Consider the following 18,396-nt stretch of genomic DNA (forward strand, 5'->3'; position numbering starts at 1 on the left):
AAGATTTGAAAGAAATAAACGGTGTGTGTGTGTATGTGTGTGTGTGTGTGTGTGTGTGTGTTGAGTGAAAAGGGTAAAGAGCTAAAGACTATAAATCACAAATAAGACCGAAGGTTTTACAACATCATATTGCAGACATGTATAAATTACCAAGCTAAAACTTGAACAGTGGAAAGCAAAGTACTGATTAAATGCTTGGGATCTGAGAAGACAAGTATGGTTCTGAGCTCTAGCTCTACCACTGACTAGAGGCATAACCTTGGGGGAGACTTAACTTTTTTTAAACAACAATTTCTTGTCTGTTATATGGGGATAATAACACCTACATCAAAGAAAGGTTACATAAGATGGTTCATATAAATTTTTGAAGATAGTGCCCATGATCCCATAAATGTAAATTACTATTTTTATTACTAATAACAGTTTTAACTTTTAAAACATTTTCTAAGGATCACAATGCTTGTTGCTATAGTTTTTATACAAGGCTCAAAAAACAAACAAACAAACAAAAAAAACCCAAAGAACCAGTGAAACTAGACTTTCCAGGCTCCTTGTAGGTATGTGTGACCCAGACTAGGTTGTGGGCAATGAGATATAAACAGTGTCACATGGTTATTCTAGAAAACCCCCCCATTCAAGGCAATTTTATAAGGTCAAGACCTGCTTCTGTCCTTCATCCATTCTGCTCCCTGAAACAAGGAGGTAATTGCCAGGGCTCTAGCAGCCATATTGAACCATGACGATGAAGAACAGCTGACCAGAAAGCTGGAAGGAGCCTGGGCTCTCACTCCTTGAGGGACCAACTTAAAAGCTCTAGACTTTCTATTTCTGAACTTCTTTATGTGACAGAATAAAATCTTGAATATTAAACCTTGTATGGGTCTCTATTAGAAATCAAATCCTAACCGACACACTGACATCCCAGCACTGCAGAGGAAACGCAGTCTTCCTCAAATTAAAAGCACAAAAGAACACATAAGCCAGCAACCACCATTCTAAGTAAGAATTTCCATTATTTGATAAATGATTCTATCTCACTATTATTCATTTTTAATGAAGTTCAATAACAGTTCTGGATTTCAGTGACATGTATTTGGGAACCTAGAGCTGGGATTTGAACTTGTCTTTCTGTCTGACTCCAAAGCCCAATGAGCAGTACCTATTTCCCCTCTTTCACCTTTTCATATATCTTCTGTTTCCATCCTGCTTTCTGCCTCCTGTCTTTTCTTTTTTATTTCTTCGTACTCCCCTCACACCTCATGGTACTTCGTTTTAGAAAAGCATTTAAGTATTTTTTGAATTAGGCTGACAATAACAGCCACGCACACACTGGGCCTCACTACTGCTTCAGCCCTGAAAAGGCTGCCACTGAGCCAGACAGCAAACTACACTCAGCACGACTTGGTTGCAGACCTGTTGGAGGCATGGCTGTGGGGGGGCAGAAGGTGCTATTTGTATCCCACAGGGGGTTCAGTTTCAGAGTCAGATGGAGTGTGTATATGGTTTACACATGCTTTTTAAGCCTCGCTTCAGACCCCTGTCAAAACCACATAGCTTGGCACTAATAGAATGTAGCACAGAGAAGCAGTTCCTCGGAGAGCATTTTGGCTCTGTCCTGCCCACTGTGTGACCTCAGACAGGTGTCCTTGGTGCTCTGCTTTATCCAAATAAAGGGAACTATTCAGGTCACCAATGAGTTGTGAAAAAAATGTATTCTACTTTAAAACCAAGAGGAAAGCATAGAAAAATTACTGTGCAAATTTTAGGCCCGCTGTTTCTATTTCTGACACACAAATCAATTATGCCAGGAAAGTGGATCACTCTCCCACAGGATAGCCTAACTAGTTCAAGGCGGTAATGAAATTGACCTAGTGTTTTTCTTTTTCCCAATTTGGGTCACATTTTATGTCAATGTTAGTGAATAGCTTGAGTACTTATTAAAGTATACAACATGTATTAATGGATACTGTCTTGATCAACAGCATGTGTAGAATGTAGACTCCATGATAAAAGCAAATGTATCAAAAAATGAGTCTTTTTCAGATTAGCCAGGAGCAAAGCAAATCTGAACACTGTCTATTCCCTACTGTTAAGTTTCATTAAGGAAAGCCACTCAAGCCCCACAGTGCTGGACCAACTAAGACTAACAACACAGTTAAAAACTAAAAGGAATGCAAATACACAAACTTAAATCTCATTTAAAAAACTCTACTCTTTCACTGCTTCTGGGCATGGTCAGAGCAGGATATACGGGCTGGTCGGAGCCAAGTGGTATTTTAGTGAGGCCAAACAAAATACACTTCTCTCTTTACACAATTCTTTTTTTTTTTAAGTTTCTATTATTTTAAGAAAAGACCATCAATATTTGTGAAGAAATACCACCCTCAGGCCCAACAAATCTAAGCTGCAGAAGTTTGAAATTGTTTCCAGTTAACACACTGCCAAACCAAAAATCCATATTAAAAGACCATGTAAACAAAATAAAACAAAAAGCACTTGTAACTATGCTACAGAAAGACTGGACACGAGTTCTTCTATCTTTCCTTCTCTAAAGAGTAATGGAAACAAGGAAAGAAAAACAATTTATAAGTTAGAAGTACTGAGTAATGTATCTAACTACTGGCATCTCAACTCTACAAAGTCTTAGAAATGTTCAAAAAAGTTAAGCGCAATCTAATTTTTAGAAGGATTGTATTTACCCACACATTTGCTCCCTTCCAAAATATAAATTTCTTCTCAGCTCCTGGATCCTTCCTTAGTATTTCCCTAAGTATCTTCCAATAGGGGGATTATATGCTATTATTTCCTCTGTATTATATCCCAAACAGAACTCCATTACCAATAATAAGAGATGATAAAGGCTTAGTGATACAGTTTAGTATAAGTAAAATCAGCATGCTAACATTTTCCACCACTTGGTTCATTTGAAGAGTAAGTGGTCCCAAATATTTCATGACATCGGAATCAGTCACAGTAAAGTTGAAGAAGGTTGTTCTGTCAACTGCTGTGATCAGAGAGCTAAGGTTACTAGGAGAGAGAACAGGAATCAGGGCACTTAGGCTAGAGTTCCGGCAACAGCTGGTTGGTTAGTAGATGTGAATCAGGGCAGTATCCACCAACACTTGAGATGTAAAAAACGTTAGCTAAAGAACAGATAGTTTATGTGTTATGAGTGGAGGTACTTAGGTGTTGGAAATACTACAGGAGGGCCAGTGATACGCTGGGGATGGCTTGTACTGGATCGTGAGAGCTGATGAGAAAGTTTAAGGGATTCTGTGGCCTGGCTGACAATAATGTGGGCAGCCTGAAATGGACTATGGTGGAAGAATTTACACCATGGAAAATGGCAAATGCTACGAATCAGGCTTCCACACCTACCTTGGCGAGCTGGCCCTTAAACATTTACCAGTACATCACTACGAAAGACTGAGAATGGAGTTCTCCAAAGCAGCCCATTTTAGGTAAGAATAGAAAAAGGTCATTGCCGTGAAATTTTAAAATAGCAGATTATATTTTTAAAAAATGATACACTGCAAGTCAGGAAGACAACTGTTTCAAAATAAAAGGCAAAGGCTGTCTCCATATATAGCCAATTCCTTCAGAATTCTATGAGTCTAGCATTTTACTCAGAAATATATTCACTAAACCAATCTCTGCTCTATTCTCTAATTCAGAAAGGTACACCACCTCTGGAAGATTCTTTACCTTTTCCTTCTATATGTATTTATGGGGGTTATTATTTTATCTAACACCTTTTAACCCCTTAAAATGAGGAAGAGATAGTCTAAAAACCATGTGCTGTGTATCCATTTAGAGTTTAATTCCATCTCCACCTGGGTTGCTGTGTAATCAGGTAATCACCACAAAGAGACATTAGCTGTTTTCAAAGCAATTGAAGGGATGTGTCACGAAAATAACAAATGTAGTGGTTAAATTGGCAAAAACGAAAATAAAACAACTCATATTTTTCAAAGTGCTGAACTTATCCTAAAAGACTGTGGGTATTCACTTGAGACCTCATGATATTAAGTGGCATTTTACTCATGAGATGAATCTGAGCCACTACATTGTGGCCATCAGCTTCATGTGGGAGAAACCAGAGTCCAGGTCATCACTGGGGCAACTTCTGTAGCCGCACAAGCTATTAGGGTCTGGAAAGATGAGAATCCTCACGTAGGCTCAGCCTGAGGTTACTTTTACTGTACAAATATTTGTTCTCTTCTAGAAATCTATCCTCATAACCATAACTGCCTCTTGTCATGTTCATCAAAGTTGGGTATTTGGACCATCCTGATATATCCAACGTCACACACTCCTAGGGTTACAAAGCTTGGGTATAGCCACAGATGTCAATTTAGCTGGAAGATATTATAGCATATGTTTTTATAGGGAAAAATTTAAGGAACTATGGGAAAGGGTATTTCATTTTAAAATAAGGTGGTTACCAATTGACATTTTCATTTAAAAAGAATATATGAAGTGTATGATATATCATTTTTAAAGCTCACCGCTTCTTAAGATTTCAATTTAGGCCCATGGAGAATGATCTGGGGGGAAAAAAACCCTGTGTTAATCTGTTTGAGAGTATAAGACAAAGAGGCAGGATAAAAAATAGTAAGTCCATATTTAACATCTGAAAGGGAACTCAAAATAACACTTTTTCTTTAAAAATTAAACCAAATGATAAACCAATTATGTGAACTTAAATAACAAACTTCACAGTATTTTTCTAACTATCCATGTCACTTTGCATCATTCTCTCAGTTACCCTTAACTCTCTGCAATGGACCCTCCACTGATTTTACTTCATTGATATGGGTTTGTGATGGTTAATTTTATGTGTCAACTTTACTGGGCCATGGGCTGCCCAGACATTTGACCAACCATTTTTCTCGGTGTGTCTGTGATGTGTGGATAAGATCAACATTTGCATCAGTAGACTGGTTAAGCAGACTGCCCTCCCTAATGTTGATGGGCCTCATCAAATCAACTGAAGACCTCAATAAAACAAAAAGGCTGAGCAGAGGGAACCCCTTTGGCCCAAATGTTTGAATTGGGACATTGGAGTTTTCTGACCTTCAGGTTTAGATGGAACCATGGTCTCTTCTTGGGTTTGGAACCTGCCCAGCTTTGGATTGAAACCTGTATCATCGGTGTGTGTGTAGCAAATACAGAGTCTCTTGAAAGTCGCTCATAACTTCTTCATAGGAACCAAACACACCCACCTGATATGTTCTTCTCTCTGCACCTTTTTGTTGGATACTTTTCCATAATCTCTTTTTATCAAAATCCTACTCACCATTCAAAGCTCAGTTCAAATCCTACCTATGCTATGAAAACTTTCCGGGTACCCTATGCTAGAACTAAGTCAATCTGCACTGGATCCTTGCAATTCCTACCCCAGTGCACGGAGAACATGCTTTTATAGTCTAAATGAGAGGCATTAAGGGTAAAACATTCTGGGAAGTGGTATTTGGTGGCTTTACATAGTAAGGAAGTGCATGATTCTGTGCAAATGTGGAGATTTGATTTCAGATCCAGTGCTCAAGAGAAAGTTACTTATCTTGCTAAAGATGTTTAAAAAACCCTACTTTCATGACCATGGCTGATTGAGATTATAACCATCATTGATCTGGCAGGAGAACAGATCTACCAGAATGAACACAATAACAAAGCACACGTGGCAGAAAAACAGATGCCACTCCAGGTTGTTAAACCCTGCATAAAATCATAAAATAAAACTTGGCCAGTTCCAGTTACACCATTAGAGAATCAAAATAATTGAAGAAATCAAGTAATGGAACAAAATGCTGATTAAGACACACTGTGAAATTTTGAACAAGAGACCTTTCCAAGTGTAATTAAAAGCAAAAAAGAAAAAAGAACCTTATATATTTCATGTCAAATCCAGTTTAGAACGATATTGTCTAACCTTCAAGACAGAAGAATCAGGGTTCTATAGCATCTAGGAGCTAAAAAACAAATCTTGGCCTTCCTCTAATAGAACTTATTAATTTTTAAAATAGCTTTATTGATATATAATTCAGATATAATACGATGCACCCATTTAAAGTGTACCCATTAGCATTCACTCCCCTTCCCACCTGCAACCCAAGGAAACCAGAAATCTACTTGTAGTGTCTAGATTTGCCTATTCTAGACATATCATATAAATGGAATCATATAATAGGTGACCTTTTGTAACCAGTTTCTTTTACCTAGCAATCCATTTTTAAGGTTCATCCATGTTGTAACAGTATTTCATTCCTTTGTATTGTCAAATAACATTCCATTGTCTGGATCCACCACATTTATTTATCCATTTATCAGTTAATGGACATTTGGGTTGCTTCCACCCTTTAGCTATTATGAATAATGAATACTTCTATGGACATTTGTGTATAAGTTTCTGTGTGGAAGTATATTTTCACTTATCTTGGCCATGTCCCTAGTTATAGATTTGCTAGATCATCTGGCAACTCTTTGTGTAACAGTTTTTTAAGAACTGTCAAACCATTTCCAAATGGTTTCATTGTTTTACATTCCCACCAGCAATATATGAGGGTTTTAACTTCTCCATATCCTTGAAAACATTTACTATTTCTAGATTTTGTTTTACAGCCAATCAAGTGGATCTCATACTTTTGATTTGCATTTTCTTAACAATCAATAATATTGATAAGAATAGTCTTAGGCCATATACGAGAAACCTACAGCCAACATCATACTCAATGGGCAAAAACTAAAAGATTTCCCCTTTAGATCAGGAACAAGACAAGGGTGTCTGCTTTCACCACTCTTATTCAACAGTACTAGAAGTTCTAGACACAGAAATCAGACAAGAAAAAGAAATAAAAGGCATCCAAATTGGAATGAAGGAAGCAAAACTGTCATTATTTGCAGATGACATGAGAGTGTACATAGAAAACTCTATAGTCTCCACCAAAAAGCTGGTCAACTTAATAAGTGGATTTGGTAAAATAGTGGGATACAAAGTTAATATTCAGAAATTGAGGGCATTTCCATACACGAACAATGAAATATCAGAAACAGAAACTAGAGGAAAAAATCCCATTTACTAGAGCAACAAGAAAAATAAAGTACCTAGGAATAAACTTAACCAAGAAGGCAAAATACCTGTACTCAGAAAACTATAGAACAGTGAAGAAATTAAGATACAAATAAATGGAAGCATATACTGTGTTCATGAATTGGAAGAATTAATACCACTAAAATGTCCAAACTACCCAAAGCAATCTATAGATTCAACAAAATTCCTATTAAAGCCAATGGTCTATTTCACAGATCTAGAACAAGTATTTCAAAAATTTATAAGAAGGACAAAGTAGGAGGGATCACAATACCTGATATCAAACTATACTACAAGGCCACTGTAATCAGAACAGTCTGGTACTGGCATAAGAACAGACACATAGATCAGTGGAACTGAATAGAGAGCCCAGAAATAAACCCAGATCTCTATAGTCAATTAACATTTGACAAAAAGGGCATCACCTAAAATGGAGTAAAAATAGCCTCTTTAATAAATGGTGTTGGGAGAAAAAGAAACTAGACCACCAACTTATACAATATACCAGAATAAGCTCAAAAGGGATAACATATTTAAATATAAGTTGTGACACCATGAAAGTCCTAGAGGAAACCATAGGCAGGAAAATTTCAGATATCCCACATAGCAATATTTTTGCCTATATATCTCCTAGGACAAGGGAAATTAAGGAAAAAATAAACAAATGGGACTATATCAAATTAAAAAACTTCTGATTGGCTAAAGAAACCATCATCAAAATGAAAAGGGAACTAACTGTATGGAGGAACATATTTGTCAATGATACATTGGACAAGGATTTGATCTCCAAAATGCATAAAGAACTCATAAGACTCAACATCAGGAAGACAAACAATCTAATTAAAAAATTGACAAAGAACCAGACATTACTCCAAGAAGGACATACAGAAGACTCATAAACATGTGAAAAGATGCTCAACATCACTAGCCATCAGAGATGCAAATTAAAACCATAATGAGATATCATCTCACACCAGTCAGAAATGGCCATCATCAATAAATCAACAAACAACAAGTGCTGATGAGTATGTGGAGAAAAGGGAACTCTAGTGCACTGTTGGTGGGCATGCACACTAGAGCAGCCACTGTGGAAAACAGTATGGAATTTCCTCAAAAACTAAAAATGGAACTGACTTTTAATCCAGTGATACTACTTCTGGGAATATACCCTAAGAATCCCGAGACACCAATTCAAAAGAACTTATGCATCCCTGTGTTCATAGCAGCACTATTTATAATAGCCAAGTGCTAGAAACAGCCTAAGTACCCATCAATAAATGAGTGGATCAAAAAACTGTGGTACATTTACACAATGGAATACTACACAGCAGAAAGAAAGGAATTCCTACCTTTCGTGACAGCATGGATGGAACTAGATAATATTATGCTAAGTGAAATAAGCCAGTTGGTGAAAGACAAATACCATATGGTATCACCTATCTCGTCGGCAGCCGTCCGTCTTGAGAGACGATGGTGTAGCTTCTTAAGAGTCTATCTGCACCGCCGAGAATGGCTGTGCAGTCCGACTTGGGAGTGACACGGTATCTGTCTCCTCCCGTGTTGAATCGACATCTTGCGATGACGCTGGAGTGTCCTCTCCAGTGAAGCTGAAGCTACAGAGCCTGGGCAGGGTGATATGGAGGGTCTGCTGTTGCCCATGCAGCAGACCCCCCCTCTCTTCGCAGCTGAAGGATCCAAGGGAAAGACGGAGTCAATACAGCTTGGGTTCAGGTGTGCCGCAGGAGTTGCCGGTGTTGACTACAACGTCAAACCGCCTTAGGGACTCCGGCTTCGGATTTTCTGTCGGGGTTTACTCCCTTAGCCTTTCCCCTGAAGAGGTATGCCGCAAGGCAGCGGAGGTTTTTTGGAATCAGAGTTTTCCTTCTCTGATGTGCCCTGACTGGAAGATCGAACCAGCGACACTTAGCTCGCAGGCCGACGCTCAATCCACTGAGCCAAACCAGCCAGGGGAAGTATCACCTATAAGAGGAAGCTAATGAACAAAATAAAACCAGGGGCATAGAAACATGGAACAGACTGATAGCGACCAGAGGGGAGGGAGATAATGGCAGAAAGAAGGGGAAAAGATTAGTCAAAGAACATGTATGAATGACCCATGGACATGGAAAACTGTGGGGACTGACTGTAGGAGTGGGGGGTGGGCTGAGCAGAGGGAGGCAAAGGGAGAAAAATCAGGACAACTGTAATAGAATAACAATAACAAAAATTTTTAAATATGCTTTTTAAAATAAGAAAAAAAGAAAAAAGTCTTTTCAACAAATGGTGCTGAGATAACTTGATAACTACATGCAAAAAAGAAGTTGAATCCCCTACCTCACACCATACAAAAAAATTAAATAAAAATGGATCTGAGATCTAAATATAAGAGCTAAAACTATAAAATTGTTGAAGAAAATATAGGGGAAAATCTTGGTAAACTTGGGCTAGATAATGCTTTCTTAAACATGACACCCAAAACACAAGCAACAAAAGAAAATACAGATAAACTTGGCTACATCAAAATTAAAATCAGTGCTATAAACAATACTATCAAGAGTGAAAAGATGATCCACAGAAGAAAATATCTGCAAAGTATACATTTGATAAAGGACTAGTTTTCAGGATATATAAAGAACTCTTACAACTCAGTAAAACAAATAACTAACCCAATTAGAAAATAGGCAAAAGATTAGAATACATATTCTTTCCAAATAAGATATACAAATAGTCAATAAGCATATGAAAAGATGATCAACCTACTCATTTGTAGAAATAAGGAAATTTATATGACACTATGACAGTAAATTTCTGACATTATATGACAGTAAATTTATATGATATTATTTCAAGTTAGGTGATTAGTGGTCAGTGAGATCTACACTAACCTTGCATAAAAAAATTATTACAGATTTTGAATACAGAAAAGCATGGATTTGTACCCAAGAGTCTACTTACACCCTTAACCTCTTTGAGCCTTGGTTTCTTCATAGAATTACTGTAAAAATTAAAAGAACTAATACAGAATCTCTAGCATAGAGCCTTGCAGCTAGTAAAGAACCTGGCAACAATTTTTGTGAACTTCATTCCTATACTTTATTTTATGTGTTGCTAGTAGATAAAAATACCATAAGGACTCTATGGTATTAAGCATGAAGCCATGTATGTGTTTCTGCTCATGTGGTCTTTGCTAGAACATCTGTTATCAAATCAAGACCTTTATGTGTGACTCAGCCTTGAAGAGTACCAGTATTCCCAGCATCTTGTCTGAAACTCTTCCTTGGGATGATAAAGTATCTCTCATTTTCAAAGACAAGCCTGCCCCCCACCATATAGAACCAAACTTCTAAATTGCCATGTAGTGTAAATAAGATAATGCATGGAAATGGGCCCACTACAGTAGGGCCTGGCACATGGTATGAGTTGAATAAATGCAGATATCATCATTATCATATATTCTTATTCTGTAATTAATACTTAATTTTAAAAGAATATTTTACTTCGTTCATGTGAGTCAAAGACATTTTTCACCATAGAACTCCCAAAAAGAGCATGCCAGATCTAGAATCCTGTGAAATCTCACCCAATTTAAACCCTTGGCCTTAAGTAATTAGAAAAAAAAAGTCTTTCAAAATTGAAGACAGCTAAAGTGCAGTATAAGCATAATTACTACCTTGTTCAAACATGTAATGTGAAAAAATCCAAGACAACATAAGCATTAAGAGAGGTCAAATGGGGTAAATGTAGGAGCTACTCCTGGTGAGAGCACAGGAGGGGGAGGGAGTCGGGGTGGGGAGGGAGCCTCGCGGCTTCTTCTTTGTCCTAAGCCGAGATTAGTGAACAACCAGGACACTAAAGGTGATGAATTTCATTCATTCATCCATCTTGTTTTGAGAACCTTCTATATGACAGGCACTGGGGTAGAAAAGGGAGCAATTAAAACATAAATAAGACAATTCTTAAGAAGGGGACATTTGTTTGGGAAGACAAAACATGCTCACAATTATACCATGAGACAGATGGGGACAGACATGAAACGATACAAGTGAAATGATGAGGGAATTCAAGAAAGAACCGATCACTTATGCCTGGGAGCTAAGAGCAATTCACCCAGTGGGCTGCCCTTCGATGATGTGTCTGAAACCCCCCGCCTCCCCCATCGTACCTTCTACTGCCTTCTATCACTGACCCTGCTCACAGTGAGAGGCAGAAGAGCACAGAGTCTGGAGCTGGACTGCCTGGGTTCTAATTCAATTCCATCTCTTACTAATGGTGGGACCTTGGTCAAGTCACTTAGCCACACTGCACCTCAGTTCCCTTGTCTATAAAATGTGGGTCAGCAGAGCAGCCATCTACCAGGCTGTGGAGAGCATGAAACGAAGCAATCTAAGTGCTCACAACATCACAGTAACTGCTGCGTACCACATAATGCTCCACCGAGTGTTAGCTTTTATCACTGTTATCTCAGCGCATGCACACAGCAGGCATTCAGAGGTGCGTGGATGGACTAAATAAAAACTCAAAAGGAAAATGTTGCACTTGAGAAATGAAGATGGAGCCAAAGTTCATAAGTCCCAAGAGCTAAGTTCGAGAGCATTTCTCTTAAGAATCACTTCACGTAGATGAGGACTCAGGCAGCCTATTCCATGTCAATTCTAGAAATCACTCACCATGGTAGGAAAATAAACTTTGTAATATTAAAAGCTTCTCATGTTATAGTAAGTGGAAAAAAAGTTTACTCTTTAAATGTGGAAACAAAGCAATTCATTAATAACAGGGAAGCTAAAACGTATGACTTGCCTGGAGGATCATCAGCGCTACGACTTCTAACGTGCAGGGAAAAAGCAGCGCAGCCAAACACAGACACAGCATGAGCCTCTCCCAATGTTCCTTTACATTATTTTAGTTCATTGGAAGCCAGTCATTTGTACAAGAAGGAAAGGAGGAATCACAAAGTAGTACAGTGCTTTAGTTAAGGGGCCCAGCTTAGTTAAAAATTTTGTTCAAGTCCTAACACAGGAAGCAGAGAGATCAGGCTAAAGAGGCTTTCAGGCCTGTCTGATAATTCATTTTGTCCACAAGGCAGAGGTCCTTGTATGTCTTCCATGCCAAACAGCATTCAATTGCCAATCCACCAGTGGGTGGTGAGGTCAGCTACCCACCAGCCCACATTCAGGGTTCTTTACAATGCCTATGCTTTTTGGTTGAAACCCCCACATGAGTCCAAAGCCCTCAGGGAATAAGATGAATAGTTGTTACTCACATAGCCAAGATCATGTTTACTACTGTTTAACCATCCAAACTTTTATAAAAGCTATGAGACAGAACTTGTTCTTAACACTAGATCATAACTCATTTTCAACAGTATCCTAAATGCAACTTAAACTTTTCTCAAGGTCCAGGGGTTATTAATAAGAAGCTCTCTCCTGAAGCGTGTCTGGCAAGTTATGACTGGCAGAAAGGGACCTTCTCCTCCATGATAAGTTCCCGGTTCCCTTTAGCAAGTTAAGTTTCTACACAGAGCAGAACTATATGGCAGTATTACCGTAAATTGGGTTTCTCCTGGACCAGGGTTCTCTGATGAGTATAGCTCTTCATGACACTAAGAAAATGTCTTGTCAGAGTCGAGAACAGAGCTGAATTCTAGGCATGCTACTGTGCTTGTACACCCAGGTATAATACCATCAATATTTTTCAAGGTCCTTACCTGGACTATCTATGCCCTTCCATTCAGTAGAATGCTTCCGAACACTTGGCTCTCAGGCTATTGAACCAAATTCAACACCAGCAATGTGACAACTTCCTCTGGGAGAAGAGAACACAGGAAGTGGCAGTTTCCCTGCTTCCAGCTTCCTAGTGTTCAAGAAAGGCTGCCCTGCCACCTGACTCTGATATAATGCTATTCTATCCATGGTCCAGGGACATAATCACAAATCCATTCTCATCCATCTATTCTGACCTTCATGCTCACTGCTTCTAATCCTTCCTAAGCTGGGAATTAGAGGTTTGTTAGAAAGATTTATCGAAATCAAGTCAATAGTTTCAATGAGAATCTGAGGGCTTCTCCCAGGCATTAAAATCCAGGCACACTGTAAGATCTTTTTGAGTGCTTATAGGTTCTCAGGATAAATAAGATGGTACTGTGGTAATTCTCGCTGGAGGGTACCTGGAGGGGAGAATGGCATTTACTGAGTACTTTACACTTTCATTCACCTTGAATGCTCTTCTGATACGGTTTCCTCCTCACTTTGTTCAGGCTTCTGTTCACCTATAGCCTTATTTGTGAGATGTTCCCCAGCTATCCTGTAGAAAAAAACTCTCCACTTCTTTCTCTAGACCCGACCCCTGCTTTCTTTTAAATGGTAGCATTATTAGGCTCTTGGCATACTATTATTTATTTCTTTGTTTATAGCCCATCTCTTTCCGTGAGAATGGCAGTTGTATGAAGGAGTTGGCTTATCTGTCTTGTACAGGTGCTCAATAAATATTAATTGAGTGAATAAGCCAAGCATAGTTACTTTAAATGTCAAGTCCTGTTAATCCTCCCCACATAGTAATGTAACGTTGTTTTACAGACAGGGAAACTGAAGCTGGCTACTGCATAATATGGTGGGTAAGAGCAAGGACCCTTCAGCCAGACTGCCTGGGTGAGAGCACAGCTCAGTCACTGCCCATCCCTGTGCTGGGAAAGTCACTGAGGCTCCTTACCTCTAACCGGCAATAATAGTAATAGTACTGTGTATGGAGTTGTCAGACGCTTAAACCGTTCATGGCTCATAGTAGGTGCTAAAAAGGAGTCAAATAAATGAACTCTTAGCTGAGGAACACTTTATGAAAATGACTAAGTTTCTTATGCCAATTTTGTACCCAGGGAACAACCTCCTGGTTCTAAACCGGCTTTCTGGTTCATCTGTCTACAAAGGAAGTGCACATGTGGTTACGCTGGCCTGTGTGACACAGCTGCCTGTTCTCACCATAAATTAATCAACCCGTACTCTTGTTTAATGTGCTGACAAAATCAGGGTTCTGAACCAACAAGACCGAGGCCCAAACCCAGAGGGCGTCACAAAGACACACCTTGTTGCAGGTGCTTAGCAACCTCCTAAGCCACCTTCTGCAAACAATGCGACTTCTATTCAAATATCCATAACATGAGTTGTTTAACTACAGAGAAGGAAGTGTCACTGCCTAAGAAACCTTTTCTCTAATCAACAGAAAATGGTGAGAGGTTACAGGCAGAAGAATATCCAGGCAAGAGTGGGTGTTTTGCAAACAAGTGCCACGACACCCGTACACCGCATACACTACTTCAGAGGAGTGTAGTGAGACTGTTTGTAGTAACTACCTGCTTGTCCAGGTTTCACTCAAACCAGGAGATGGAATGGTTCACCTCACAAAGCGCTTTCAGCCCTCACTTGAAGGGGAGAGCCAAGTGCCAAGGCCACAAGCAGGTTACCTTGCCCTGGTGATCGTGTTTCATTTCCCAGCCCCTCGGCAGCTCCAGCTGTTTGTTTGCGAACATGTTGAGGAATCCCACGAGGTCCCGGTTATGCTGGTAGCGTTCAAAGTGGTGGGTATCCCGCCGGACTTTGGTGATCATGTGCTTCAAACACGTGTTGTTTGTAAACATGCGGTAGGCACTCTGGAGAAAAGGATGGAGAACCAATGTTAACCTGCTTGAGACACACAAAAGCAACATAGACACATGGGTAGAGCTGCTCTTCTGATGGGTACCTAGGCTTCAACATAACTCTAGACCCACACACGGAAAGAGCAGACAAAGCAACATTTTTTGATCAAAATAACATAGAAAGACTACAGAAAGTAAAGTCAACTTTACTAATGATGTCTAGGTACCTAATGAATAAGAATGCATGGACTCTCATTCTATCAGGGATGTTGGATCCTGAAGTTGGTTTTAGGCAAAAACAAACAAACAAAAAATACACACAGTGAAAATTACACCAATATATTACCTTACAGTGAGCCCCAATATAGCCAGCTTTTCCTACAGCATGGAACAGATCATTGTTCTTTGGGTGAGTACTATATGAAGCAGTTGGCATACATTTAGAAGTCAAGTTGTAGGAAAAAGTGCTTGGTCATAGAGGATTCAGAATATTAGAAGCAGATTGAGTTGCTCTCACAGTTGAGTTGCATTTAACTGAGACCACAGTAGATTGAGGTGTTTCATCTCACACCTTCTTAAGAGGCATAAGCTCAATGAATGCAATGGAAGACAGAACTGCCTGGACTGAATACCTCTGTATATATTTTGTCTCTGTATTTTTCCTGTGTGTGTGTGTGTGTGTGTGTGTGTGTGTGTGGCTGAATTTATGATTGAAAATGCACACTTAATAAAATTCCACTCTACAACCACACAAAATAAGTTTTTTTGTCAAAAACTACAGGCCCTGGCTGGGTAGTTCAATCAGTTGAAGTGTTGTCTTGATATGCCAAGGTTGCGGGTTCAATCCCTGGTCCAAGCACAGACAAGAATCAACCAAAGAATGCATAAATGAGTGGAACAACAAATATTGATGCTTTTCTCTCTCTCCCCTTTCCTATCTCTAAAATCAATTAAAAAAAAAAAACACACTACAATCTTCATCTCTAAGATACCTAAAAATAGTCTAAAAACTGACCATAAGCCATGGACTGTCCATGGAGAAGTCAGTCAACAAATACTCACAATACCATGTGCCAAGGGTTCCTTTAATCATCAGAAGGCATATGACACTCCTGAAATTGATCTGGCCATGAAAGTTCTCTCCTGGAAATAAATTCTGTTCTCAGATAATTTCAACAGGCTTTAAATTCCTCTTACCTGAATCTGGAGACCTATAAGTTTTATTTCATGGGTTCTGTTATTTATTTCAGTCCAAGACTAACTAAGGCAAACCCCAAAGAAATCAGAATCTCTGGAAATCACTTCATTTTAATAAACATTTGCTGTCTTAGCTGTGCCCAGTACTGTGGTAGTTATTGAGGATAAAAGATGAATGAGTACAAAACATCAACATTACTCCTAATTTTGCAGGATCCCTCAAGATGTGTCATGTCCATGTCAAAGCATTTATTGCAAACTTGAGTCCCGCTAGAGCTTTCTTTCCTTTGGCAAAGCAACTGGCAATGTTTGAAATAGTGGCTGCCCCCTGCTCTAGGCCTCTGGGTCTCTGAGTGACGACCAGGATCAGAGAACGCTGACAACCCAAGTTGGAATGTGAACCAAACCTCTGTTAGCTTAAATCACTGAGATGTGTTGTTTGCCATTATGGACATGTAACCTAAACTATATGAAATAACTAACATACAGTTATTTTGATGGATTCACCATCATTATATACTTTTTACTTTGTATTAAAATATTTTCTCACTATCAAGACAAAAGGAAGGGAAGGAGGAAGGAAGGAAGGCCACATTGACCATCCTCAAATGTTAGTGTTCCTTAATACACCTCAGTATATAATATTTTCAGGTCATATTTCAACCTGACCGTCTGAATGAGAGGAGGTTTTGATGCCTGTGAGAAACCGGGAGGTTCAGAGCACAGAGTAGTGCCAAAATAGGCAGGCCTACGCAGGGGCTTTGGGCAATTAGAGAGCATGAGAGAATATGAAGGTGATCCCATGAAAGCTGAGAAGGAGGCTAATAAAAAACGTCAAAGGCTGTCAGAGATGAACGTTAGCTAATTAATAGTTTAGCCTATGGCTGACCCTGCCTTGGAGTTTAATGTGCAATCAGCAAGACATCTGTTTTCTGCATTTGGCTCCCTGCTTTTGATATAGTTTCACATATGCCATTGCAAGCTCAGGGGCCTGAGACCACACTAACTTGTCTGGAGGCACTGCTAATGAGCTCTCAAGTCATATTCCCTAATAAGTCTCTTCGGAGACAAATTATGGTGGGATAACTCTATCAGATAAATCATTCCATTAACTGTTGTTCTAAATAGGTATATATCTTGATCCCCCTCATTTCTGCCTCCCCCCATTAAAGTAACTAAATTGGCCACATCCTGATTCTTTATCTGGAACATCAGAAAGGCAACTCACTCTGCTAAAGAAAAGAAGCCTCACTTCATTAGGCAAGAAGTAGTAGTAATTAGGTGAAGGAACCAGTCCCAGCCTCAGGCTGGAGGTAATTCCCTGGGGTTGGACAGCTCTTTAAGCACAGGAGTCCTGTAGCCTAGTCTTATAATTAATTACGTCCTTTCATCTTCCTCCTTTCCACTCAGTGAGACATGTAACACAGTGCCAAGTTCAACTGATCTTTGCAGAAAGCATCTACTAAAGCAAATTAAGTTCAAGAAAGATTTCTTTCATTAGTAACTAGCAAACAACCTTTAGCACCATTGGTTTTACAAGTCTGTATAACATGTACATGACTATTAGGGCCTATATATGGGGGGGGGGCACAGAAAAACCTGGAATTTTCTTCTGGAGGGCAGGCCCCTTGTAGTACAGGCTTCCCCCACTAGGTGAGTGTTCTAGGAACCCATCTGTATCAGTGTACCACCTGGTGGTATTGTGAGAGGCTTCGTTCAGCTTCAGTGAATTTCTTTTAAAGATTCTTTCAACACACTTGCCTATTTTATGATGGGTGACTTATGTGCTCACCTGCTCACACCCTGCTGAATGTTCAGCAGTTTTTGACCAAAAACGGCATGACCCCCGTGCCCCACCCTCCCTATTCACATGCTCTCTCCCCAAGAGACTTTTTGTTTCCCTGGATGATAAAAGTTCTCAAAGGGAAACATTTTGCCCATGGGGAAGAGGTGAAACAAAAAATGGCAGAAGCACTAAAAGGCATCAAAACCGATGAGATAAAAAACTGTTTTGAGCAGTGGAAAAAATGTCTCAATAGGTGTATTGCATCAAATGGAGTCCTTTGAAGGTGACTGAAGTTTAAATATGTAAGAATAAATACAGTTTTTTATAAATGAATTCTGGGTTTTTTGGGTTCCCCTTTGTAAAACACTTAAGCCAAACAGAAACATCCCTCCAGACTGCTACATTTTAATAAAGAAATTACATATATATTTACTTGCATATATGTTGATTTTACTTTTAATATATTTTACATGTTATTCAATATAGATACTATTTGTGTGTGTGTATCTTTATATATATGGTTCAGAAAAGATATCTGTAGTCCAGTTAATACAGAACTACAATCTACAGCACTACAGTGACGGGTCTAGTCACAGCTCTGTCACTCATGGACAGAGACAAAGTCATTTGATCTCTGCCTCAATTTGCTCAGCTGTAGGATGGAATAATAATAACTGCCTTACTTTTCTCATTAGT

At 39.1% G+C, this 18,396-nt stretch overlaps 1 protein-coding gene across 1 annotated transcript in view; it reads right to left on the reverse strand.

Annotated features, from left to right (window-relative positions):
* The window catches only part of HECW2 (HECT, C2 and WW domain containing E3 ubiquitin protein ligase 2), a 217,615-nt gene that overhangs the window by 88,236 nt on the left and 110,983 nt on the right, over nt 1-18,396 (reverse strand). The window contains exon 13 of the mRNA XM_090282068.1: nt 14,544-14,729. Coding sequence (XP_090138194.1) covers nt 14,544-14,729 — 186 coding nt within the window. The remainder of the gene's footprint in view (nt 1-14,543; nt 14,730-18,396) is intronic.

Source organism: Furipterus horrens, unplaced genomic scaffold (assembly GCF_987537825.1).
Source record: "Furipterus horrens unplaced genomic scaffold, mFurHor1.1.pri manual_scaffold_1, whole genome shotgun sequence".
Classification (NCBI taxonomy): Eukaryota; Metazoa; Chordata; class Mammalia; order Chiroptera; family Furipteridae; genus Furipterus; species Furipterus horrens.